The sequence below is a fragment of the Podarcis gaigeae genome, assembly GCF_964106915.1.
Source record: "Podarcis gaigeae genome assembly, chromosome: 11".
In the NCBI taxonomy this organism is placed as follows: Eukaryota; Metazoa; Chordata; class Lepidosauria; order Squamata; family Lacertidae; genus Podarcis; species Podarcis gaigeae.
In genome coordinates, this window is record NC_139687.1 from 4,233,999 (window position 1) to 4,261,049 (window position 27,051).

Genomic DNA, 27,051 nt, shown 5'->3' on the forward strand with positions numbered 1-27,051 from the left:
GAAAGAAAAAAAGAAAACTCACAAATAGCTTCTGGGTGCCTTGAAAGAAAAGAAAGCACAACCGTATCTGTTGCATCCTAAAGTTTCAATAGGAAAGTGCAACTAGCACTCAGCACTGAAGCCATGAGACTATGAGAATTATTTGTCCCCTTGGATAATTTCTGAATGCATTTTCTTTTTTCTTTAACTGATGAGAGACTGATAAATCTTTTGATACGACACTAAACTGAATGGAGGTTAATCCAGATATTTATACTATAATCCAGAGGATTATAGCACCATCTAGTGTTCAATTAGCATAAATTAAACGCCACCCTTATTTTTAGCCAACTCACTCCTTGCTTTTTCTTGTAAGGAAGTCGTTAGGTCAACAGGTTTACCACACCTATCACACATTCCCACCACCCTTCTGAGTAATACCCCTCCCCACCCTCTCACTATATATAAGGGTCTGGTGACTTCTGTTTCAGTGTATCTAAAGAAGTGTGCATGCACACTAAAGCTCATACCAAGAACTAACTTAGTTGGTCTTTAAGGTGCTACTGGAAGGAATTTTGTTATTTTTTTTATTTGTTTTGTTTTGTTTCAGCCACCCTTATTTGTAATCCACTAGGTGGATACCTGCTAATCTGGTATCTGTTGCATACCAAAACTTCACTCAATACTGAAAGAAGAATTTGGGTTGGTTTACATTTACACATCAACATTTCCATACTACTGTTTTAACTTTAGCCTGTCACATTCATCACAACATAATGGTGTAAGCAAACTCATTTAAACCCAAAGTACACTACTTGTTAGCTATAGTATTTCGTTACAACTAATATCTGTCATGTGTGTATGTATCCTATATTATCCTAAAGGATAAACTGAATCCTTGAGGAAATAAAAAGAATTAAACTACTTTGTACAGTAGGCATTCACATGAATTCAGTTATTCAAACAGGTAAATTGCTCCTTGTACCTTGCATAAATATGTGAAATCTGAAATTTATGAATGAAAATGGCAAATTTTATTTGCGCGCGCGCGCACACACACAATTCTGCCCCCACAAACATGCAAACCACACAATAGTAGCATACACTTCTCAATACACTCCAATATTTCAGTTATCTTGCCTTTTCTAATCAGGATAATTTTGGATTTGAATAAGCTGTAAATCACTCAGTGAAAAATGTCTGAATCCTTTAATGAACTGAACACACCTGGTATTCTGTCCCCTAAGAATCATTCAATTGTTCACAGTATGCCAAACATAAGCCAGAAAAAACTTGTACTTTTCATTCTTTGAAATTAAGCATTTTCACTGTACATCTATATTGAACAAAAGTATAATAATAATAATAATAATAATAATAATAATAATAATTTTTTATTTATACCCCGCCCTCCCCAGCCAAGGCCGGGCTCAGAGCAGCTTACAAGCAATAATAAAGACAAGATGAATGATTACAACTTAAAAACAAAAATAAAATACAACATTAAAATAATGGAACATTAAAATATTAAAATGTAGCCTCATCGCAGGAGGAGAAGGAAAAGAAAGGAAAAAAGAGAGGGAGGGAATCAAATTGGCTCCAAGCCAAAGGCCAGGCGGAACAACTCTGTCTTACAGGCCCTGCAGAAAGAAATCAGATCCTGCAGGGCCCTGGTCTCATGAGGCAGAGCGTTCCACCAGGCCGGAGCCAGAGTTGAAAAGGCCCTGGCTCTGGTTGAAGTCAATCTAACTTCCTTAGGGCCTGGGACCACTAGGGTGTTGTTATTTATGGACCTTGAGGCTCTCCGTGGGGCATACCAGGAGAGGCGGTCCCGTAGGTACGAGGGTCCTAGGCCGTGAAGGGCTTTAAAGGTCAAAAGCAGCACCTTAAATCTGACCCTGTACTCCACCGGGAGCCAGTGCAGCTTGAAAAGCACTGGGTGAATATGCTCCCATGGCAGAGACCCCGTGAGGAGCCTCGCTGCAGCATTCTGTACCCGCTGGAGTTTCTGGGACAACTTCAAGGGCAGCCCCACATAGAGCGAATTACAGTAGTCAAGCCTGGAGATGACCGTCGCATGGATCACTGTGGCCAGGTCGGGGCGGGAAAGGTAAGGGACCAACTGCTTGATGCGGCGAAGGTGGAAAAATGTCGCCTTGGCTGTTGCTGTAACTTGCGCCTCCATGGAAAGGGAGGCGTCAAGGATTACACCCAAACTCTTAACGGAAGGCAATGGCACTAATTGGGCCCCCGCAAGAGAAGGGAGTTGGTCCCTCACCCCCATGCCATCCTGACCTAGCCATAGGACCTCTGTCTTCGAAGGATTTAGTTTCAATCGGCTCCCACGAAACCATCCAGCCACAGCTTCCAAGCATCTGGTCAGTGTGCTTGGGGCCGAGTCAGTGTGGCCAGCCACCAGCAGATACAGCTGAGTGTCATCAGCATATTGGTGACAGCCCAGCCCAAAGCTCCGGATAATCTGGGCAAGGGGGCGCATAAAGATGTTAAAAAGCATCGGGGAGAGAATTGCGCCCTGCGGCACTCCACACACCAAGGAGTGGCGCGACGACATTTCCCTCCCTAGTGCCACCCTCTGTCCCTGACCGGAGATAAAAGAGCACAACCAGTTACGGGCTATGCCCTGTATCCCCACGTCTGCAAGGCGGTGGTCCAGAAGATCATGATCGACCATGTCAAAGGCTGCTGACAAATCTAAAAGGATCAGCAGTCCTGACCCGCCTCAATCCAGTTGTCTACGGAGATCATCTGTTAGGGCAACCAGAGCCGTCTCCGTCCCAAAACCAGGACGGAAACCGGACTGAAATGCATCTAATGCCGATGTTTCCTCCAGAAACCTACCAAGCTGTTCAGCAACCGCTCTCTCAATTACCTTACCCAGGTATGGAAGATTTGAAACTGGGCGGTAGTTGGATAGGTCTAAGGGATCTAATGAAGTTTTTTTTAAGAGTGGACACACCACTGCTTCCTTCAATTCCCCTGGGAATGTCCCCGTGTCAAGGGGGATGCAATGGAAGCTGCAAAGTAAGATTTCTTAGCAGCTTTCATAGCCATCTCATAGGCTTTCATAAGCGTCCTATAAGATGTTCTTGAGGCTCCGTCACGAGTCCGTCGCCATACTCGCTCTAGCCGTCTGAGATCCCGCTTCATTTTCCGGAGCTCCTCAGTAAACCAAGGGGCCCGGTTTCGACGGGGTCGCAGAGGGCGCTTAGGCGCAATCTCATCAATGGCTGCCAAGAGCCGGTTATTCCAGTCCTCAACAAGGTCATCTAATGAGTCGCCAGGAGGAGCAGGGTTCCGCAAGGCTTGTCGGAATCTATCAGGATCCATCAGTTTTCGCGGACGAGCCCAAATAGGTTCGCCACCCGAGCCGGGGAGGAGCGGGAAGTCTATCTTGGCTTTCAGAGCGTAGTGATCAGACCATGGCACTTCCACAGCAGGGAGCATGATCACATGTATGCCAGCCCCAAAGATCAGATCCAGCGTGTGGCCTGCTTGATGAGTGGGGCCCAAAACAACCTGGGAGAGCCCTAGTGTTGCCATGGAAGTCACTAGGTCCAGAGCCTGTGAGGAGGGAGCGGCATCGGCATGGACGTTGAAGTCTCCCAAAACCAGTAAGTTTGGGAACTCCAAGACCCAGCCCACCACCACCTCCAGCAGGTCTGACAGGGTGGCTGCAGGTGTGCTGGGTGGTCGGTACACCAGCCAGACAGCCAAGCTCTCCTTGGTGCCCCACACGAGACCAACACATTCAATGCCGGAGATCGCCGGTGATGGCAGAGCTCTGAAAGAGCAATCCTCCCGGAATAACAAGGTGTGTAATCCTTGCTCTCCCTACCCTCATCCCTTGGGATGGGGCGTAAATTGGAAGGGGTTCGAGGATCACTGCATCTCGAAACCCTTCGCCGATAGAGATATCTAGCCCCACCGCCATTCCTCCCTAGCCCTTCAATTGTGGAAATCGCAGATCCCATACTAGCCTCCCCAATAGATGGGTAACATCCCCTCAATAACAAGTCATCCTTGGGCCAGGACTCATGGGTCAAAGTGGTATGGGAAAGAGGTGGAGGTCTGATAGGGTAAGTATCCCTAGAAGATAAAACCCAACCAACCGCACCCCAAGCGGGGGGAACAGTCCCATGGTGTTTCATTAACTGTCAATCCCCCTCTCCCTCCTGGGTTAATTGGAGGATTGTTGGTTCTATCTGTGGCTGTGGAAGTATTAATGAGGTATGTGTTATAAAATGTGGATCACTGGCCAACAAAGAGCCAGATTCGAATTCGGAAGATCTGTCCATCCTGTCTCGCCAGGAGTACAGTAGAGAAGGCTGATCATTCTGGTAAGTTTTTGGAACATTAGGCAAAGGTCCAGATGTAGATTTGTAGATTTGTAAAGTATGTCCCATTAAGATTTGTGGACCTTACAACTAAGGTAATAGAGAACTGAATATTTCAGCAAGAGTCACAGAGGAAATAAAAATTTGATGTGCATTATCAGGTTATGGGCAACAAGCAACCCAAAGTACTAACACAGTCTTGTGTTAGCCAGAAGGTCTTCCTTTATTAACAACTTTGAGATCCAAAGGACCAGGTGCACAGCCTGGGGCTCATTTTAGACTCACAGCTGTCCATGGAGGCACAGGTTAATTCTGTGTCCAGTGAAGCTGTCTACCAGCTCCACAAGGTACACCAGCTGAAGCCCTACCTGCTTGCAAACTGTCTCACCAGAGTAGAGTGGTGCATGCTCTGGTTATCTCCCACTTAAGATTACTTCAATGGGCTCTGTGTGGGGCTACCTTTCAAGGTGACTCGGAAACTACAACTAATCCCGAATGCAGCAACTAGACTGGTGACTGGGAACAGCCACTGGGACCATATAACACTGGTCCTAAAGGATCAATATTGGCTCCCGGTACGTTTCCGAGCAGAATTCAAAGTGTTGGTACTGACCTTTAAAGCCCTAAACGACCAGGCCCTGAAGGAGCGTCTCCACCCTCATCATTCAGCCTGGACACTGAGGTCTAGTTCCAAGGGCCTTTTGACAGGTTCTCTCAATGTGAAAAGTGAAGTTACAGCTAATCAGGCAGATGGCCTTCTTGGTAGGAAGGCTGGGTGATACCAGCTTTGCAACATCGTGGTATATCAGCAGCCAAACATCACGTTCTGGTGATATACTGTGATATTGAAAAAACAAGCTGCATTGGCCTCAGCCCGCAAGGTGCCAGGTGAAACTGCCTCAGCTCTCACCGCGAGAGCCGAGGCGGTTTCACCCCAGTGCCTCACAGACTGGGACACAGCAGCTTGTTTGCACGGCTCAACTGGGGCACGGGAGGCCTCCCTATCCCCAGCTGAGCCAGCCCTGGTGCTCCTCCCGCTCACATGCAAGCCTGGGCTGGGGGCTCCTTTAATTGCTTGGTGTGCTCCCCTCAGCTGAGCAGTTTCACAGAGCCCCAACCTTGCCGCTGGCTTACGGGAGCCAGCGCTGGGCTGAGGTATCCTTTAACTCAGGGTTTCCCAAACTTGGGTCTCCAGCTGTTTGGGGACTACAACTCCCATCATCCCTTGCTAGCAGGACCAGCGGTCAGGGATAATGGCAACTGTTGTCCAAAATCAGCTAGAGACCCAAGTTTGGGAACCTCTGCTTTAACTGCTCGGCTGAGGGGAGTGGCAACCGCTAACCCCACAGCCGAGCAGTTTAAAGATGCAGAGGGAGGAACAAGATGCATCGGTGCCTCAGCGATGCAGCTTGTTTCTCCCTCTGCGCCATATGAGGGCAGAGTGGGGTGGCAGTTTCACTCAACGGTGTATCGCTGGTAAAACTGCTGCCACTCCTGAGTCCCTCTGCTAGCAGCACCCACTAGAGCAGTGTTTTTCAACCTTTTTTGCGCAAAGGCACACTTGTTTCATGGAAAAAATCACGAGGCACACCACCATTAGAAAATGTTAAAAAATGTAACTCTGTGCCTATATTGACTATATATAAAGTAATTCTCTTGAATAGGAATCAAATAAACACAAAGAAAGTATTTTATAATTACTTTATTATGAAATAGTAAGTAAACAGAAATATGAAAAATTATAAAATACTTTATTTTTAAATCTTTCGAATTTTTCAATTTTTCCCATGGCACACCATCTCAACATCTCACGAGGCAACATCTCGCGGCACACTAGTGTGCCGCGGAACAGTGGTTGAAAAACACTGCACTAGAGGATGTCAAGATGTCCAGATATACCACTGAGAGAAGCCGACGTTGTGGTCTGCTCCTCATACCAGTCCTGGGTGATATATCACCCAGGCCTACTTGGTAGAGGCACTCACCCTGTGGAATACTCTCCCATGAGATGTCAAACAGATTAACAACTGTATGACTTTTAGAAGACATCTGATGGCAGCCCTGTATAGGTAAGCTTTTAATGTTTGGTGTTTTATTGTGTTTTTCATATTTTGATGGAATCCACCCAAAGTAGATTGTTGTTGTTAGGTAACAGATTCTTGTATTGCTGTTACTTTGCATGAACATATATATGTATTTGAAGTTGTGTTACAGAAAAAGGCCCACTGGTCCATTTGCCCAGCACAACAAGCAACAGTTTTCACAATCTCAAACACATGTTCTTCCTAGCATACAAAAGAAATAAAGCCAGACAAAACAGGTGTGAAATCATCCTTTTTTCTTTGGCCACTAAGGACTCTCAACTTATTAGTTGTTGCCCTGCTGGAAAACTATCCCATTATGAAAAGGAGATTTCCCCCCACATTGCTAGTCAAGTGTCTTCAGTTATGTCACATTTGAAGTTTGTGTTCCAGGAAATTCTTAAACTCATTTGGTTAACAGGTTCATATCTGAGCAAAATTTTAACAATACTTTAAATTGTACCTTTTGAATAGTGTGAAGAAGTAAGAGAATAAAATTTTCAAAATCGGAAATCACATGTGGCAGAGGTTTCAACAGTTTAGTTGTGCAGAAAAGCACTAATTTGTTGTCATGTAAACCAAGGGATGTGGATGTTTTCCAATTTCTCGTTCAATTCCATTTCTTTGATAGCTTTCCCATTTATATAGAAATCTCTTTGTCAGTAAAGTCCCCTACTCCTCCAGCCCTTAATATCTACTGTTCTTTAGAATGAGAAAGCGGGTGAAAACACAGGGGACTAAATAGAGAGATTTCAGAGACATAAGCTAAAGGTTTCTGTTTCCAGATTTGTATGGTTGTTTGTAACTGCCACCCACTTTTAAAAGAGGGGGGAGGCACTTCAGAACTTTGTTGCAGACATGTATAGCAGAAGTGGCGCTTCACAGAGCAATTTGCCCAACCCCCCTGTCCCCTATTAAGCATTTGGGCTGCCTGCCACCCTGTCATAATACCGGAGTTGGCACGGCCACCTATTGGCAGCCACAGAAACTGCAGCATGACAACAGCATTACATTTTTATGTATATAGGAAAAAACAGAAAAACCCATTCTGCCACACTACACTAGATACAGAGTGATACCTGGACTGGCAGTTTCAAGTGATGAAAACTAGTTATTCTATCATCAATACACTGAAATGAAATTGCTTACACTTCAAGAAACCAACAAATGCAATTCAGAAAGCAATTATTCAATTATTTCTTAATAATAGAAAAAAAGTAGAGAAAATTGAGAGGGGGATGGATAAGGCAATATAACTAAGAGGTCCTCTTTTTATAAAGTATTTAAAATAAAGTATTGAAGAAGGAACCCAGCAGAGCAACCATGTATTGTTTAATCTAATAATTTAATTATAAGATTAAAAGATCAAACAAATGCAGAGTAGGATTATACTATATCATATGCTTCCCTTAGTGGTGATAAAGGATAAAGTGTCCTCAACTTTCCTTTTGGGTTGAGATTTTCATAAAGGCTCTTGACTCAAAACTGATTCATGAGTACATGAAAATAAAGTCCACCCAGCCTTAAACAACTATGAAAAAACTGCCCTGAGACCTCTGAGTATAGGGCGGTATATAAATTCAATAAAGAAGAAGAAGAAGAAGAAGAAGAAGAAGAAGAAGAAGAAGAAGAAGAAGAAGAATCATCAAATGATTTTTTAAAAATAAAAACCCCCAACCTTTGTTGCGTTATACAGTGGACGCTTGGGTTGCGAACGTGATCCGTGCGGGAGGCACGTTTGCAACCAGTAGCGCTGCGTCTGCATATGCGCAGGTCGCGATTCGGCGCTTCTGTGCATAGTGCGACTTAGTGCTTCTGCGCATGCGCCGAAACCCTGAAGTAACCTGTTCTATGCACATTTGCATTTAAATGTGATTCAATCTTGCAGAAAGAAAAACTACATGGTAGAAAAAGGAAACACCCAGCTAAATGGGATGGTTCATTGCACAAGTTCAAAAGACATTGTGATTTGGATACAGATTTCTTCCTGCTGTCAGGAAGTTTCCCTCACTGTAGCTCTACTCAAGGAATGTGGCCCTGCTAGTGGAGACAAATGACCTAATTTTCCTCTCTAGCTCAACGCTGCGCCCCAAAAGCAGGATCCTATGTAGTAAACTACAACCATCAGAAAACAGTAATCAATACACATAAAACTACATTACCTAAAGCCCCCAAAACACAGTCCAGCAGGAAGTGATACTAACGTTTTTGGGTTCTAAATCTAATTTTGTCCCCAAAGCCCAGATAAACAGATGTGTCTTTAGCCAATGGTGAAAAGGTTGTCAATATAGAGGACTAATACACTTTCCCAGCAAAGGAGCTCCACAATCGGAGCACTTCCACCAAGTAGGCTCTGTTTTGCGTCACTGTGCCACAAGCCACAGTTCTTGATGAGACCACAAGGAGGGCCTCAAAACTTCGACTGGCAGCTATTGGCTGAGAAAGTGAGTATGATTACAAGCCCCAGAATCCCCAGGGCTACAGTATTTCCGCCACAGAAGGAGTAGTCAGGGAAGGGAGAGGCAGAAGTGTAGAAAGTGTGCACTATGTGATGAACACAGATGGGTGAAATTTTCCTAATCTGAAACGATGTGATATACATAAAATATTATTATTTTCATCATGTACATGTGATATACATAAAATATTATTATTTTCATCATGTACTTCCGTGTTACTCCTCTTGACAGTTTGATAAACAAGAGTAATCTGAGCAAAGCTTGTTATAGTATGCCGCTATAAAAGTATCAATTACATGAAATGAATAGACATTTATTTGAACAGGGCTATGCAAAGGATAAGATAGGGATCCATCCTCTTCCTTGACTGAGGGAATTGTGAACAGGGATTTCATAAAGCCATAAAACGTCAGACAAAAACAACAAAATAGACTCAACAACACCTCAAAAGCCCAATGTATTAAAATGTCTCAGCCAATTTGCAAAAGACCATGGAAGAACCATCTTGACAAACTTCTTTGAGCAGCGTCTTCCACAATAGGGGTGATACCACAGACAAGGCCCTGCTTGTAACTATCTGCATGGCCTCAGAATGCCATGGAAAAATGTCAGCACATGGGCAAATTCATATGGGAGCCTTAAATTACTTCCCAAGTAATGGTGCGTTTTTAAAATTGCTTACCTCATTGTCTGATTCCACAAGTACTTGATCATATTCACTAAGAGCTACTAGAAACATGATAGAGGTGACATTTTCAAAGCAGTGTATCCATTTTCTTCGCTCTGATCGCTGCCCCCCCACATCCACCATTCTGTAATAATAGCAAAATACATGGGTCAAAAGGTAAGATATAAAAACCATGGTATTATTTATATTACTGCAATCAATTAGAAAGGCATTAGATCCAGCCAACTATACACTGGCATTCCATCCACATTTAAATGGAAAACAGGTGTGTGTTCTATATCATGAGTAAACTACAAGAGGAGGACCAGCTTGAGGAGTTGGCCTGACGAAATTAATTCGTTCTGCGAGTTTTTTCGTCTTGCGGATTTTTCGTCTTGCGAAGCATGGATGCACCCTGGTATTAACGGTTTTAAGAAAAAGGAAACAAACTCGCAAGACGTTTCGTCTTGCGAAGCAAGCCCATAGGGAAAATCGTCTTGCGAAGCAACTCAAAAAACGAAAAACTCTTTCGTCTTGTGAGTTTTTCTTCTTCCGAGGCATTCGTCTTGCGAGGTACCACTGTAATACCCAAACCTACCTAAATAGAAGTTCAGTGAGATTATTCCATAATAAACTGAGTAAAGGTGCAGCCTTAAGAATTCTGATCATTAATGCCTCAAAGTACACCTTGAATAAAGTTATGGAAAATATCTTGTTGCATCAAATATTGACACCTGCTTTGCTTCAGCATGAGATGTCATTTAGAAGTAAAACTGGGATATAAAAGATTCTGACAACTAATGTGAATGTATAAATCTTGGAAGTTGTGTATGGAACAAAAGCCACATGTGGTCTATCTACTTCACTGCTGCATTTGTGTGTGAGTCCAAAGCTTGTGCATTCCCCGCCCCCCCCCCCCACCATTCTGGTGCAGCTGCAGGAAAGAGACTGAACTTTCTCGTCATTTTTGATTAACTAAAGTTTAGGATAACATCCAAACCCTAAACTGTGGTTAATCTTGGTTATGGTTTGTTTGGAACAAACTGGTTTAATAAACCACAATTTGAAGATGTCTTATTTTAGTAAACAATCATAGGTCTGTTCTTGCAATATGAAAGCTCAGTTTACTATTGTGTGAGAATGCAGCCTATATTTTACACTAATCTGTAACAAAATAGTATGTATAGTATGAAATACTCTTTTTTCCAAGAGAAAGCTAGCATTCAAACACATTATATAATTATATGGGGGGGGGGAATCTAAAGCAGAAAAATGAATAATGGAATAGAGCTGATGGGAAATACTGCACAGATCTGACAAATAACTTTTGTTAGCTAGACTATAATTCCTAAAGACATTTAAGAAGAAATTTAACAAAAAGTTATAATGTTTAGAATGCATAATGCACCCAAATCCGGATTTCAGCTTTTGTTGAGAGGCACTGGTGCCCCAGACATCACTGAGCAGGAGACCTATTCATTACTTTTAGTTCACGTAAAAAAGTTTCTTTACAAGTTGTTATAAACACATTATAGTTAACTGGCATTTTAAAAGATTAAAAATGAAACTTTCTGCTTGATATGGTAAACAGTCTGCTCCTTTAAAACAGATTATGGTAACATTCTGAAATCTTTTAAACATGCACAGCTAATGTCAGCATAATACGGTTGTAAAACGCATAAAATGTGGAGATTTCTGTTCACTAACAAGTTGTTATTTTTAAAGTTTGTTTTTAAAAAACTAAAGATGAGGCAGAATTTGTAGTGAGGATTTTATACCAGCAACTGGTTAGTGGATGCAATATATTTATACAAATTTGCAGGTGCAGAGGCACTACTTTTCATTTTAAAAAATGGGTGCTTGTTTGAAACTTATATTTAAATTGTACATTAAATTGTATGTATGTTGTACATACGTTAATGCAAGTAAATCTCTTCTCTACCCCACATTCTTGAACAATGTAAAATAAGAGGTGGTGAAGATTGCAGTTTGACAATAGTTTCCCTGAATGCGTATCCAAATGGAAATTGTTGTTACCATTTTTAAAAAAGGAAAGGAAAGAAATTCTTCAAAATTAATATTTTCTCACAGTTGATTATACATGCTAAAAAAAACCCCAAAATTAATGTATCAAGTAATAACAATTTTTAAAGCCTTTTTCTCTACCTGAAAATGACACTTTGCAAGTCAAATGGGTATTCAATGATTCCTGTAGTTGGAACTCGGACTCTAAGGACATCTTGTTGGGTAGGTAGATAGCCAGAATCTGCTATACGGTCCATATCATTAAGATAACTATAGACAGGAAAGAAACAACAGCAATGAAATATAGTGATACTCTAGTCCTTTTGAAGAAAGACACAGTATGAATTGAAAGGACAAATAAATTTTTGAGTGCATGTGGTAAAGTTGTAACTAAGTGTACTGGAATGTAATTAATTCTTGAATAACTGTAGAAGAAACAAGCATTTTGACACCAAGAGCTAACAATTTTGTGTATTATGGCTTTGTTAGTTTTAATCAGTTGTGGCTGAAAATCACCACGATTCCAAGAATGTTCAAAATCTCAGGGAAGGTAATTGAAAAATGGAATTAGCCTGTCATAGAAAATACCAGCTCTCACCATGTGGAGGGGTATTTGAACAAAAGATACTCCATGTGAAACAGGCATAGCAGGATTAGCCTTCCAGGGCAGTAAATCAGAATTTGGACAGGGTACTTGACTGCAATCTATGGAGAGGGAAATAATCTTGTGTTGCAATCACTCTTCTCCCTTATTACACAAAGGTTTGATCTACTACGTTTTAATAGGTGCCTAAGTAGCAGTGTATTAAGAAACAATATTCAGCCATCTTTCTTTGAAAATGATCTTAAAAACATAGAACTGAATTTAAAAGCACCATAATTACTCCCCCCCCCCCCCGGCAGATCCAGACAAAATGAAAGCCAGAAACTGATGAAAAGAATAGGATACTTCAACTATTAAATTCCCCCCAAAAGAACCGATCATAATTTACAAAACTAAAAGGACACACTAAATTACTCAGGGTAGAGGGTGAGAGTATATAGGTGTGGCATTTTCACCATATTCCTACATTAAAAAAGGTAAGCTGCCTGCCCAAGAAGAGAGTGTGTCTTAAGCCCCTTAGATGCTGCCAGTCTCTATGCCCCTTTGCCTTTTTGCATTGCAACCCCTGGGAAGCAGCCCCTCCACTTCAGAAACTCCTGATGTGACTCACTACCTTCACAGGTTCACATTCCTTTCCTGCATTTCACGTCAACCTGTCTTGACTAATTAGAATTTTTCATACAAGATCAAAGACAGGTTAGCCAGGCCTAATGAGGGACTACTGCACAATGAGGAAGAAATAACAGTATCTGACTTGCTTTGCGGGTTACATTCATGTTTCATTTCTACAGCAGAGCGCAATGCCAGGTACATACAGTGGTACCTCGGGTTACATACGCTTCAGGTTACAGACTCCACTAACCCAGAAATAGTACCTCGGGTTAAGAACTTTGCTTCAGGGTGAGAACAGAAATCGGGCAGCAGCGGCGCGGCGGCAGCAGGAGGCCCCATTAGCTAAAGTGGTGCTTCAGGTCAAGAACAGTTTCATCATAAGAATGGACCTCCGGAACGAATTAAGTATGTAACCAGAGGTACCACTGTATTTCTCATATTGGTGAGTCTACCATGAAAGGGCAGGTGTAGAACCCACCACAGAATCTGGCACCCTGAAAAATAACAGCTTACATTCTGATTTTTCACTCGTACCAAGGGGGGGGGGGGAGACAGTGGAAGATGAAAACCAAGAACCAAAGCAGTTTTTCCACTGGTCAGATGGGTTAGTGGATCCATAACCAAAAAGCTCCTCCCACCCACTCCTCTATAACAGAATTCTTGTTCTATTAAAAGCTTTGTTTTCAAACATGAGGGTACTCTGACTGACTTTTTCTTTATGAAGAAATATCTAAGGATACTGCATGTGTGGTTTTTCCTCATAGGAGGCTACTTTTTAAAGGACTTCTTGCTTTTATCATATTTATTCCCAACCTAGAGTTGCCATTTGACATGACATTTTTAAGAGTTTGTAGTTGTGATTGTGTGGTCTGAACCTTTGGTCACATGTCACTCTTATTAAAGATTGATGGGCTTTTCTTTCCACATGAATGGTGGGGTGCTGTGCTCAAATTTTGTGGCTTTGATTACAAACTCGCATGTTCCTCCAGCCAGTAAATGCAGGAGTTATGAGCATGCACACACAGAAACCTGGACGATGATTGAGCACAGGCCACACAAACGAAAACATTAAAGATCCATTCCAGATCTTTCAAAAAATATCTTTTTTATTGTGGCAAAAAAGATAATGTTTTTAAGTACATTATTTTAGAATACTAGCTGATTAATAACACTGTGTGGCAGCATGCTGAAAAAATCCCCTATTAGTCTTGTATGAAGGTGCACTTGATATGCATAAATCTGGTTTGGAATATTTGGTTTCACAGATTGTACAAACCTGGTTAATTCTTAAAAGTGGGTTTTAGAATATATGAACCTATGATAACTTCTCATCAAAACAAGGGCCGTCACATGGCAATGTGAGAGTCTCACCTTACCTAAGTATTATCAAAACTTCTATTAGGAAAGTAGCAAGGTACGTATGTATTCTGTATGTGTATATGTGTATGTGTATATGTTGTCTTAAACTGATCAATAACATATTTGTGCCTGTTTAAAGTCATTCAAGTCAGGAAAGCTCACGCAATTATTTCTGGAAAAAACACTATAAGACACCACTATCTTTTGTCTCTCTGCTGTTGTTAATCAACTGAATTATCTCAGAACAGGTGGAATCTATCCAGCTATGCTATAAGGCTGCCCAGACAAAGTGAATTCTGTCAAGAATGTAAAAAAAGATGCTAACTGCCCCACCAAATTCTGTTTCTTCCCCGTATGCAAGAAGAGATGGACTCTCCCACAGTAGTAATGTGGGCAACCATGTGGGGTGACTTGCGCTATGGGGGAGAAGTGGAGATCAGCCTATTTAAGCCCCCTCCACCCCATACTCTCCCCTCTTTTCACTGAGGCTCCCACCCTCCCACCCCTTTTGCAGTGTGGGCTCTGCTAGTCGCTTTCATTGCAGTGACTGAGTAGGAATTTTTTGGGGTGACACTAATTGACCCAATAGGGACGCGGGTGGCGCTGTGGGTAAAACCTCAGCGCCTAGGACTTGCCAATCGCATGGTCGGCGATTCGAATCCCCGCGGCGGGGTGCGCTCCCTTTGCTCGGTCCCAGCGCCTGCCAACCTAGCAGTTCGAAAGTACCCCCGGGTGCAAGTAGATAAATAGGGACCATTTACTAGCAGGAAGGTAAACGGTGTTTCCGTGTGCTGTGCCGGCTCGCCAGAGCAGCTTCGTCACGCTGGCCACGTGACCTGGAAATGTCTGCGGACAGCGCTGGCCCCCGGCCTCTTAAGTGAGATGGGCGCACAACCCTAGAGTCGGACACGACCGGCCCGTACGGGCAGGGGTACCTTTACCTTAATTGGCCCATGTCACATCTTTTTTGCCTACTTCACACTGTTGGGTGTTGTCTGTGTGACTGGAATGGTGTTTTGTTTGAATCTGGCTAATTGGCATTTGGTCCGTGTAGGTGAGTGGATTTTGGAAAATATCTGACAGAGTGGTGCTTGGGCCTGTCTGGCGCACTGGGGTGAAAAATGACCAACGGGGTCACAGTGTGCATGTCAGGTTCATATACCCAAGGACTATGCAGTGAGGGGGAAGAATATCATTAGACCTTTACGCAGGATCACAGTGTGCAGCTGGCAGCTGGATCAGGAGATGGGAAAGTTGGAATATTCCCATAAATGTACCTCACCACCCAGATCTCATTGGTTTTGGCTACTTTTGGTTGAATTATTCTGATCGCCAGATTCTATAGTTGTTATATTTTAATAAATATAACTTGCTGCCCATCTTTCTTGTCTCGAGTCTTCTTGAGTGTGTTGGCAATTTCTTATTGTCAGGCAGCCTTTGAATCTCCTTTTTGAAATTTACATTTCTTTCCCACCTCATCCAAAGGACTGTAATGTAATATTATCTAGACTCTCCATGAAATTTTTATCTGTCTGATAACTGTGACCAATATTCCTATCTCCTAAACTACACTGCAAATCCATGCTATACTAGGGTTCTGTAGATGCATCAGAAAGTGTTGTGGCCAATTGCTTGTTATACACATATTACCTTGGTAATGCACCTCAGGTCTATCTCTATGGCAACCCAGCAGAATTGCCTTAGCAGCCTGTTAATATTATTTTTATAAGATGAATTACAACTATAATTAACTTGTAAAATATGGCCTATACTAGACATATATTAAGATTTGTAAAAATGTGTGTGCGCACACATGCTTCATTTTTTCTTGGTTAAATAGTTAACTGAATGTAGCTATCAAAATATAAAAAGCCAGTGACTGAAATAGCCTTCCAGAAACGTGTGTGTGTGTGTTTGGAAGGAGGGAGGGGGAGAGGGAGAGAGAGAATATGTGCCGCACAGCTTTCAAAGGTGCCTGAATTATTCTAAGTCTAATGAGAATTTCCAGGAAAAACATTAGAGAGCATTACTGCAAGTATAAATTATGCAAACGAAGAGTGTCAGTTCTTAACCACAACAGTCAATGAGATTTCTTGTCTCAAAGTTGAAGGTCATGACTTTTGAGTAAGTCTCCTTTAGTGCTACACCCAAACATAAATTTCAGCATTCACAAAGGATTATAAATCTTATTACAGGTTTTGTAGCATGCATATTATTAGTTAGGCGGCGCTATCAGAATAAAAGTTGCCTTATAGCATTACATAGGCAAAATGCAAGGGCAAACCACCACCTAAGCAGTTTTCCAGAGAACTCCAGGGTTCCTTATAAGCCTACCCTTGTAAGCCTCCCTCCAAGATAATGTAGTACAGCTTACCCATCACAACCAAACTTCATCTGCAACATGCAGGGAAGAACAGGCTATGTTCAAGAATGCACGTCCAAGTAATAAAAGCAAGGGTGAGGCCAAACTGGCCTATTAGTCCCTGGGTGAACAGAATGTGCTAAGAGAAATACATGGGGAACCAGATGTTATTGGACTACAACTTCCATCAACCCCAGCAAGCACTGCCAATGGTCACAGACAAGGCAAGATGTAGTCCATTAGCATCTACTGTACAAGCCCATCAGTTTGCCATCCTTGTCCCGGCCCATACCTCAAGAATCCTCCGGAATGTGCTGGGATTCCACAGCTGACACAAAAGATTTCCTCACATACAAGCTGATATAAAATGGGTTCTGTGAATGTAGATAGTTAGCAACAATGGCTTTAGCTAGCAGTCTTCCATGTGCATTTTCTGTGCCCTACACTACATACGGTAAATGTTACTAAGCTCAGTTTAGCTGGAACTCTGCAAATGTACAGGGGCTGTGTGTCTCTTTTGGCTTTGACCTGAGCAATGAGCACAGCATCAATACAAGAAATCAGATGGAGGAAGTGCCATTTATGTGGTGTCCGCCCATCAAAGGAAGCACCAGTGGTTTCTACCAAAGACCTCTCCATAGTAGTTGTGATGATAGGAAGTTCTCAATCATAGCATAACATGCCTGTCAAACTGATCCACCGAAGCTCTAGCCATCTCTAACGCAAGTATCTGTTAAGGATAATGATATAATTTCCTGAAATGCGGATGTTTACTTATGCTAAATTACTGGGTACTTTTAACATGGGTTCCCCCTCCCCCTGGCAGTTGCATTCATGTTTTTGGCTGACTGAATCACACGAGAGAGGTATTTCATTCTGTTGTGACTGTTATTCCAGTAACTGCTATTTTTTAACTGTTTTCTGCGCGCGCTCTCTCTCTCTCTCTCTCTCTCTCTCTCTGTGTGTGTGTGTGTGTGTGAGGGACAATGGCTGCTAAGGGAGGATATTTTCAGGATACTGCTGAGGACAGTATTGTGTCAGCTGATATGTCAGAAGTGAAACAGACAGAGAAAGATCCCTAAACGTTAATAGGGAGAAACCTGTGCAGGAGCTCTCTGTAAGGAACAAAGAAAATACTGCTGAGGTGAAAATAAAAACCTTTCAAAATTGTAAGGCCTGAGTGAGGTAAAACTCTGGTGCACGTCTCAACACAGTTTTGTTTATAAGTCTAAGAAGACTTCAACCAACAATTCAAATGGTAACATACCCATGTTTGAACAAGCATGTGATTGTTTATGTTTATGAAAGTAAAGTAAAGCTTAACATAGAGCAGCCTCCTGAAGGACTAGAAACCAGCTCTAACAAAAGGGGTAAAGTCCGGTGGGAAAATGATATTGTGACAGATCATTATAATGTACCCAGACCCCTTTTGTTAGAGATGGTTTCCCCACTTGTTCAGGTTTCTAGTCCTTCAGGAGGCTGCTCTATATTACGCTTTCCCAAGATGTTTCAAGCCCTGCAGGAACTAGATTTCTTCAGCTTAGGCTGCTTCCTTTCTTTTCTTTCTTTCCTGTTCACCTGCGCCTAAGTAATGCTTTCTTCGGGACTTGTCAGGACCCTTGTAGGAAGTGCAAGTCGGTGGTATCCTGAAGAGGCGAGTGGATCCCTGTTCTATTTTAAAGCATATTAAGGCCCTTCTCTGTGTGCCGCCTCCGAGAGGGGTGGGGTGGTCACATGAGAGCAGGTCTTCCCATTTGTGGAATGCTTCAACCAGGGAGGCACGCTGGTGCCATCAATATCTGTTTTTAGGCACTAGTCAAAAACAATTTTATTTTTTCATTATGTTTTAATTTTCAACATGTTTAACAAATACAGTCAAAACACCTTTCTCCTTCCTCTTATTTTTGTCGACTTCCCACCCCTTTTTCCATGGAGTTGTTTCTCTGCTTTTGCTGCACCCTATTTTCTATCAAATCATAACCACAGTATTATGATCTAATTACTTCTGATGCTCATAGCTCAAGTCCTGCTATCAAGTTCATCATACTATAATCTTTCTTTAAATAATCCGAAAAAGGCATCTATTCTTCCATACAACACTCATCATTAGATTATCCTAATTTTGCTTAACGTTTTGCCAGTTCTGCATAGCCCATTATCTAACTTAACCACTGCTCTTTCGTTGGAACTTCTTCTTCCTTCCATTTCTGTGCATATAGAATCCCAGCTGCTGTTGTTACATACATAAACAACTTTAGCATGGGGGGGGGAGAGAGATTTCTACCCCATAAGCATTTCTAAAATGATTGGCAGTACAGAAGAACTGGGAAGGGGGCAGTCCTTAAGAGGAGAAAATTGAAGAGCGTCACTGGGCACGTGTACAGTGATACCTCATGTTACGTACTGTCCCCCTTACCAATGCTTTGGGTTACGAGCTCTGCTAACCCGGAAGAAGATGCCTCTTGTTGTGAACTTGGCCCTGGGATTCAAGAGGAAGTTGCATGCCAGCGGTGCAGCAGCAGCAGGAGGCGCCATTAGTGTTAAGAACGGTTCTGGGTTACAAACAGACCTCCAGAACAAATTAAGTTCGTAACCGGAGGTACCATTGTACTTCGATCTTTTCCTATTGAAGATTACAGCTTCCTTTGCTACTCTGTTCTGTATCAGAAACGACTGTAAATCTAAGTGTGTATAAAACTTTGAATAGGAAAGCCGCTAAAAATTTGCACCACACTGAGATAGTCTTTTTTAACACTCAGTAATCAGGTAGTTTAAATGGCTTTATAAAATTATACAGTTTTTACCACATTTGTCACAACAATGATGCAAGCTGATGTTATATAATTGTAAGTTAAAATAGGTACATCATTTGACTACAACACATAGCCTAGAAAATCTAATTAGGGTGTGGGAGGACATGCTCCAATCCATCATTTCTGGTCATTTTCAACACTGCAGATTCTATGTCTGCGGATTCTTCTACATCAAAGATGAGATCATTCTGATGCACAACTTTGACCACGCAGCAAAGACTGAGGGGAGAAACTGCTGTGGTTTATATTCAGCAGTTATTTAGCTGAAGCAATGCCACCTTGAGTTCCCCATACAAATAAGTGAAAACAGGGACAGAATCTTACAGTGTATTCCCATCTCTTAAAAGAAATACTGCCATTTTGGGCTCCGAAATAGGGTTCTTCTTGTCCTATTTGGGATTTTTGGGGACAAGGGAGCAGTTTCAATCTGAGCTAGGAGTAGTTTAGTTCAACCCTATGAAACTTATTCATAGACCTGCATAGGATTTTACTCTTAAATACACTAAATTATATTGTTTCCTTACTGTGATTTGTATTGCATTGTATTAGATGTATAGTTGTACCTTGGATCCCGAACACCTTGTGACTCGAACGTTTTGGATCCTGAACGCTGCAAATCCGGGAGTGTTCCAGTTTGTGAACGTTCTTTGGAAGCCAAACGTTTGACGTGGTTTCCGTGGCTTCTGATTGAGTGCAGGAAGCCAATCGGAAGCCACATCTTGATTGTTGAATGTTTGCGGAAATCGAAGCGACTTCCAAAACAGATTCCGTTCAACAACCAAGGTACGACTGTATATTGGAAACATGAGGTCAGACAAATTTTATTTTATCCCCTTCCCTCCTGCATCACTAATATATTAAGAATTTTCATCATCCATAACAACTAAAATGAACAATAGAATTATCAACTACATTTAAAATAAACACTTGAACACAATTTGAAAAACAGAAATATATGGTCTTCGGGCAGCTTAAAAGTACCAAGATCAAAAAATGCTTCTAGTAATTAAATTATTTTAAATTTAATTTTAGTCTTCACAGTTGAGTGTGTGTTTTTGTGTGTTTTAGAATTCAGTCTTTTGATTTAAATGAGATATGATGGATTATTAGTACAAGACAGGCAAAAGATAGATCTGGTAAGGAAAGGATGAGTAGGTATGGGGAAGATGTTTATGTGTGGCAGCTGGGCAAGGAAACTAATTATCAAGTAATATTATTAAAGCCAAAAGTATTCCAGAAAAGCGGGTGGCATGCCTACCTTGGCTACAACAAGGTGAAAGTTCACAAAGGATTTACTAATCACATAGTAAAGAATGCTCTATATAAGGTGTGGACCAGATATCAACAATTACTAGAACCAAAAATGCCATGGTGGCTGTTCCCGCTAGAGGCATTCACAGTTAAAAAACTAAATATGGAAAGTAATTGGGCAAACTATAGTCAATTATTAAAAGATGATCAGGGACAATTAAAGCTCAAAACATTTGAGGAGGTAAGACATCACCTCACTGTTTGGCTTCAATATCATCAATTAAATAATGTATTTAATTCAGATAAAAAATTAGGGTTCAGGAGAGAAGAATTTAAATTACAAAAAGCAATACTAAAAATAATAAGAAATTGTTGTCCAAAACTTATGACCTATAATTGGAATGGGGCTTAAAAGACAAGGAAATAAAAGAAGTTATGGTCAAATGGGCTCAAGATATCGGCCACACAGTATATACGGAACAGTGGGAAAGGCTTTGGAGGTCGGATATACGCTTCACTGCCGGTTGCACTATTAAACTGCGGGAGGCAGTGGAAGACAGGAGTGCCTGGCGTGCTCTGGTCCATGGGGTCACGAAGAGTCGGACACGACTAAACGACTAAACAACAACAACAACACTATTAAAGAGAATTTAATGAAAATGTTCTACAGGTGATATTTGACACCTTCCAAACTCACCAAGATATATAAATTTAAAAACAATTTATATTGGAAATGTAATAAAGCTGAGGGGACAATGATGCATGCATGGTGGGGCTGTGAAAAAATTAAAAATTTCTGAGGATGTATTCATGAAGAGTTAAAATTTCTATTGAAAAGAAACCAGAGGCATACCTATTAGGCATTTGGGGGGAAAGACATCCCACAGGATAAGAAAGGGCTATTTTTATATGCCACAGCCGCAGCCAGATTATTACTTGCAAAAAACTGAAAAGGAGTTATTATCCCAACAAAAGAGGAATGGATAAGTAAATTATGTGAATTTATAGAACTGGCAAAGTTAATAGTAGCCACAAGACATCAGACAAATCAGAAGTAAAGGAAGGAATAGCAATGCATTGAGGATTATATGAAAAAAACACTGCTCTAAGGTTAATATGCTGATATGCTTAGACTAAGTGTGTAAAGTACATATTCAGACGAAATAGAAAATATATATATAAGGAATAATATTCAAAAGACGCAATGACAATAAGATTAAATAACTACACAGAATGCTGAGTTGGGGGGGGAGGGAAGTCATATGGGTATACAGTGGTACCTCAGGTTAAGTACCTAATTCGTTCCAGAGGTCCATTCTTAACCTGAAACTGTTCTTAACCTGAAGCACTACTTTGGCTAATGGGGCCTCCCACTGCTGCTGCACCACTGGAGCACAATTTCTGTTCTCATCCTGAAGCAAAGTTCTTAACCTGAGGTACTATTTCTGGGTTAGTGGAGTTTGTAACCTGAAGTGTATGTAACCTGAAGCGTATGTAACCCGAGGTACCACTGAATATGTGATGGTATTGGTTTTCACTAATGTATAGTACAGATGTTTTCTTTTTCTTTTTGCTTGTCTGTTTTTGGTATGTTCATTTTTTTTGTATTTTTGTGCAATCTTTAAATAAAGAAAAGTGTTAAATGGAAAAAAATAGTACTCCAGAAAAGCATCTAATTAAAACCTGTATAAGGCAGGTATGTTTAATTATTTTTCGCTTTAAAGACCAGTGGCTAACTTTCAAGGTTTGGGGGGGGGGTGTGCCAGTGGTGGGTGTGGCCATCCCACATTCTACATGCGCACTTTCTTACTCACAGCACACAGTCCCTTCTCCTCGCCTGATCCATGCAGATCAGCTGAGATGAGGAGTTAATCACCCCCCTCTCCCTGATCTTTTTTCATATGATTTCCTGGGAAGAGCTTTGTGCTGCAGCTGTTGGAGGTAGGTATCACTGCTGTGCAGTGGCCGATATTGTCACCAACAAGACACAGGAAGCAGAAATGGTAGCAAATCATCTAATCTAGTTGTGTGTGTTTTTTCTCTTTATACTGCTGCCATAAATTTTGGGGAAGCGACAAAAAATTGTGTGTGCCTGTATCAGGCCTGCAGTTCATTACTAGTGTGTGTATCTACACACACACACACACACACACACACACACACACAGACTGTTTACAATCTCAGGATGCCAGTTTTCATCAAACTCTATGCAGTATGACAGTGGAGTACATGCACATTTATAAACTAAGTATATTATCAGTTGTGGTATACATTATCCTAAAATAAAACAAGGTATGTATCTTAATTCAGATAGAAAGGAAGTTTGAACAACTAAGATTCCCAGTGACTGGACACCTCAAATAATTCTTGAAAAACAGCTGCCCATGAGATATGTCTAAAGCATTACTATCCAAAACATATTCCCGTTTATACTTACTATTTAGTAGAATCTGACAATTGATACTCTCGCCGCCTGTCATAGCATTCTTGGATTCCAGGGTCATTCCATAAATACCTTATTGCATCTACATAAGGGTTCTCAAATGAGCACACTTTCTCTATGTCAACGTCTCGAACTAGCTGCGCATTAGCCTATAATAATAAAAACAAAATCCAATTACATTTAAGTGCATTAGACATATTGAACAAAATATATATTAGGTTACTTACGCACTTACTTACACACACACACACACACACAAGCATAATGTGTTGATAAGAACATTTGGAAATGTTGTTTCCTAGACATGTGGTCAGACTTCTTGTCTAAAATATGTGGTAAGTATGTTTTTCTTTTTTTAAAAAAAGTACTTTCTGGAAGGTAAAATGGGTAAAGGTAAAGGACCCCTGGAAATTTTAAGTGCAATCAAATTTGACTTTGGGGTGTGACACTTATCAGAAGGCAATGACAGCACTCAGGATATTGAGATGCGAGTCACAAAAGGAAGTAGAATAGAAAAAGAGAAATGATTGTTGGCTGACAATCAGAGTACCGGTAATTTGGACAGAGCAAAGGTGTGTGAACATTCTAACTTGGTGGAAGCTGGGGTGCAAGATTAAGACCTGCTAATATTAAACTGTATCTGAAAATACTTATATTCACCAATTCATTAGCAATACTACAGTAGCATATATAAAAGCTATAATAAACATATGTTAACAAATCAAAAGTTGTTAATAAATATAAAATACACTACAAAAATAGTGTTATGCTGGATATAAACCTCCAGTAGATTATTGGGAGCATGAGGGAATTGTATTATTTTATTCACTGCATATAACTGGGAAAATGTCAACGACAATTCATCTAATATAAAAGTAAAACATTTTAACTGGCAAAGATATTGGCTTTAAAATCAAGAATCCCACAGTTGGCTACTGTAAGAACAGGATGCTGGCCTATATGGACATTGGCCTGATCACACACATTCGTCTTATGTTCACCCAAGATAATATGAGGAAGCGGCTCTCTGTGCCAACCAAATGAACTTTCTCAAAATGATGTACATGACCTTCACTTGCTCGTGCATAAAGTGAATTATCCTTGACTCAATTCACTATACAGTGGTACCTCAGGTTAAGTACTTAATTTGTTCTGGAGGTCCGTTCTTAACCTGAAACTGTTCTTAATCTGAAGCACCACTTTAGCTAATGGGGCCTCTTGCTGCCGCTGGAGCACAATTTCTGTTCTCATCCTGAAGCAAAGTTCTTAATCTGAAGCACTATTTCTGGGTTAGCGGAGTCTGTAACCTGAAGTGTATGTAACCTGAAGTGTATGTAACCCGAGGTACCACTGTACTCAATACTTGCTTGTAGGGAACTGTCTGGAACTGACAACACAAACACCAACAGAAACTTATTTCGATAATGTGGAAAATCCCCTTCTTTGTTTGCTTAGCTATCAGACATTGCTAAACAAACAATTCACAGGCTCAAATTTTAATTTTCAGTTCCTGTTTGAAGTAGCCAAAGAAACAGCAGTTTCAAGCTAAGGAAGTTGTCTTTTCTTTAAGCAAGCAGACTGCATTACTGAAAAACCTTTTCAGTAAGTCCATATAGTCTACCAGGTGTTAAAATTTAGGTCAGACATGGGAAGCTGGGGGAATCAGCAGTTACTCGTGAAGTCTAATGAATGTCTACTAACATTTAACCAAAAGATTGCACAACATCTTGCAATAACAGCCAAATAGCACCATGCCATGTGCTTATATAACACTAGCTTTGTGCAACCGGCCTCCAATAGTTATATTCATTGATGCTACCTGGAACTATAAAATAAGGGGAAGTTACTGGTGCAAGAATTAAAAAGTTCGTTCCTATGTGTAGCTATTAGTTACATTAGAACCAGCTAGTACTGGTCTTCATCATTACAGCAAGAGCAATACAGTTAAAGTGGCTCACTTGTCTAGAAATACTGATGCACTATTTGGGACAAACAACTCAACCCCTTATTCAGCAATGTAATTTGAATACATGCCTAACAATATGCACACACTGGAGGAAGGAACGGCAATAAGTATGGAACTTGGGACACTGTTTTTAATCCGTTACCTTTTGCTGTTCAATCACAAGATGCACAATACAAGTTACTATGATTTTTGTATTTATTTCAACGTACAACGTACCTTTTCCTAACTGTAATTAAACTGTTTTATGGTAGAATTTGATCATTAGCCAATTAGCTACTATCATGAGTAGTTAATATCACAGCAAGCATATATTGCTGTACATTAATAATGAACATAGTCAGATAATGCACTTTCCCCTGAAAAGTACACAGACTAATTTATTGAAATATTGCCAAGGATCATTAGTGAAATCTGCAACACACAAAAAAGGTGACTGCTTAAAAGAGAAATGTCAATAAATCGACAATAAAGTATCCTTGGCAGTTGTTGTATTTTTAAAAAAGGAAAAGTTACAAACATTAAGTCCGATTGTGATGCATATAAGAAAAATGGGCAGACTATGGGCAATATCCCATTTGCAAACGGGTTGCATTCTGAGTCACTGCATGCTTGTGTGAAATTGTGTGCAACAGTAACACCTATTGAAAAAGCCTGCAAACACCCCATTCTGCTCCCCTGCCCCTTTCTGGGATGTTTTTGTAATGTTTTTAGGTCACTTCCGGGTTCGGTGCAATGTGTACATGCGTGGTTACGCCAATATTGGATGGACCTAAAACGTATGCTGCCTGTATATCCATCAGTATCTTTCCACAATATCTGCAAACAGATCTTAAAAACTGGAGACTTGTTAAAGCACTTGCTGTACTATTAAATGATATCAGCAAATGCTCAGAACAGAGGAGTATTTCTAGTAAAATCTAGCTGTTACAATTGTAGATCAAAGATCTGCAGCAGATGAAATCTGCAATTCTGTAGTTGTGAAATGAAAGACAGACTAAACATTCAAGTGAGAACAGAACAGATACAGAGCCAGCCATAGCAAGAAAATGCTGGTAAGTTCCTCACTATGGGAAGCCATGGTTTCCAGTAATTAAACATTTGACGTTATAAAAATGATGGCACATCCATTTTTGTAAGCCACAGGAATGGGAGTTAAGTCCTTTATTTTAATCAAAGGTCTCTTGTGAACATAGGAATCAGTTCATTTGTATAGTGCTGTCTTCAATGTTTGGCAGCGATTCTCCAAAGTTCCAGACGGAAGTCTTTCCTACTCATACCTGAGATGCCAAAGACTGAACCTGGGACCTTTCGCACGCAAGACACGTGCTTTCCTACTGAGCTGCTGCGCACTAGTGCCATGATGCCAGACATTAGCTAAATGCAAAAATTCCAGGACTTACAGTATTATCAGCATCTGAAGTGCAGAGTCTGTTAAGAGGGTATGGAATAAAGCTTAGAGGTGCACTAGAGCGAGGAAATATGCCAGATTGGTAATATAAAATAGTCACAATGGCCAACATAAAGCACAAAATATATTTCTGTTAACATGGGCCTATTCCAAATATATGTAACATGGGAGAGAGGAAAGGAGTGTAACCAGGGTGGATGAAAATCAATAATTTTTAAATAAAAAATATAAATAAATCAGATTTTTTAAAAAAATTAAATCAATTTTTTTAAAATTTTAAATTGGATTTTTAAAAAATTAAATGCTTTTGGAAGAAAATGCTTTCTAAAGATAGTTTTCTATTTAAGTTACATTATAGTCCAGGAAATAAAGATTTGCTTTTAATTATGTAGCATGAGGCTTTATATGCAATGTTTAAATGTTTTGGTAAATGAATTCCATTAATCCATTCACAATGTCATGCTCTTCCAGAGGTTTCTGTAAGATTATTTAGGGCAGTTTTTCTAACGAGATGATATTATCACAGGTGCTTGTTTTTGCAGTTCTCAAAAGTGTGAATTTGTGTCTGCAGAGATAACATGCCTTTTCACAGGAAAAATGTTATAAAATAAACATATAGAGTTGAGGAAAATAATTTAAACCCATTGTTCCTTTGCAAATCTATATA

General features: G+C 40.7%; 1 protein-coding gene across 3 annotated transcripts in view; it reads right to left on the bottom strand.

Annotated features, from left to right (window-relative positions):
• Positions 1–27,051, bottom strand: part of LOC310826785 (guanine nucleotide-binding protein G(q) subunit alpha) — a 94,882-nt gene that overhangs the window by 6,972 nt on the left and 60,859 nt on the right. For all 3 annotated transcript variants that reach the window (XM_083702118.1, XM_083702116.1, XM_083702117.1), the window contains exons 3-5: positions 23,005–23,159; positions 11,708–11,836; positions 9,557–9,686 (exon numbers count right to left, since the gene is read on the bottom strand). In XM_083702118.1, the coding sequence (XP_083558244.1) occupies positions 9,557–9,686; positions 11,708–11,836; positions 23,005–23,159 (414 nt within the window). The remainder of the gene's footprint in view (positions 1–9,556; positions 9,687–11,707; positions 11,837–23,004; positions 23,160–27,051) is intronic.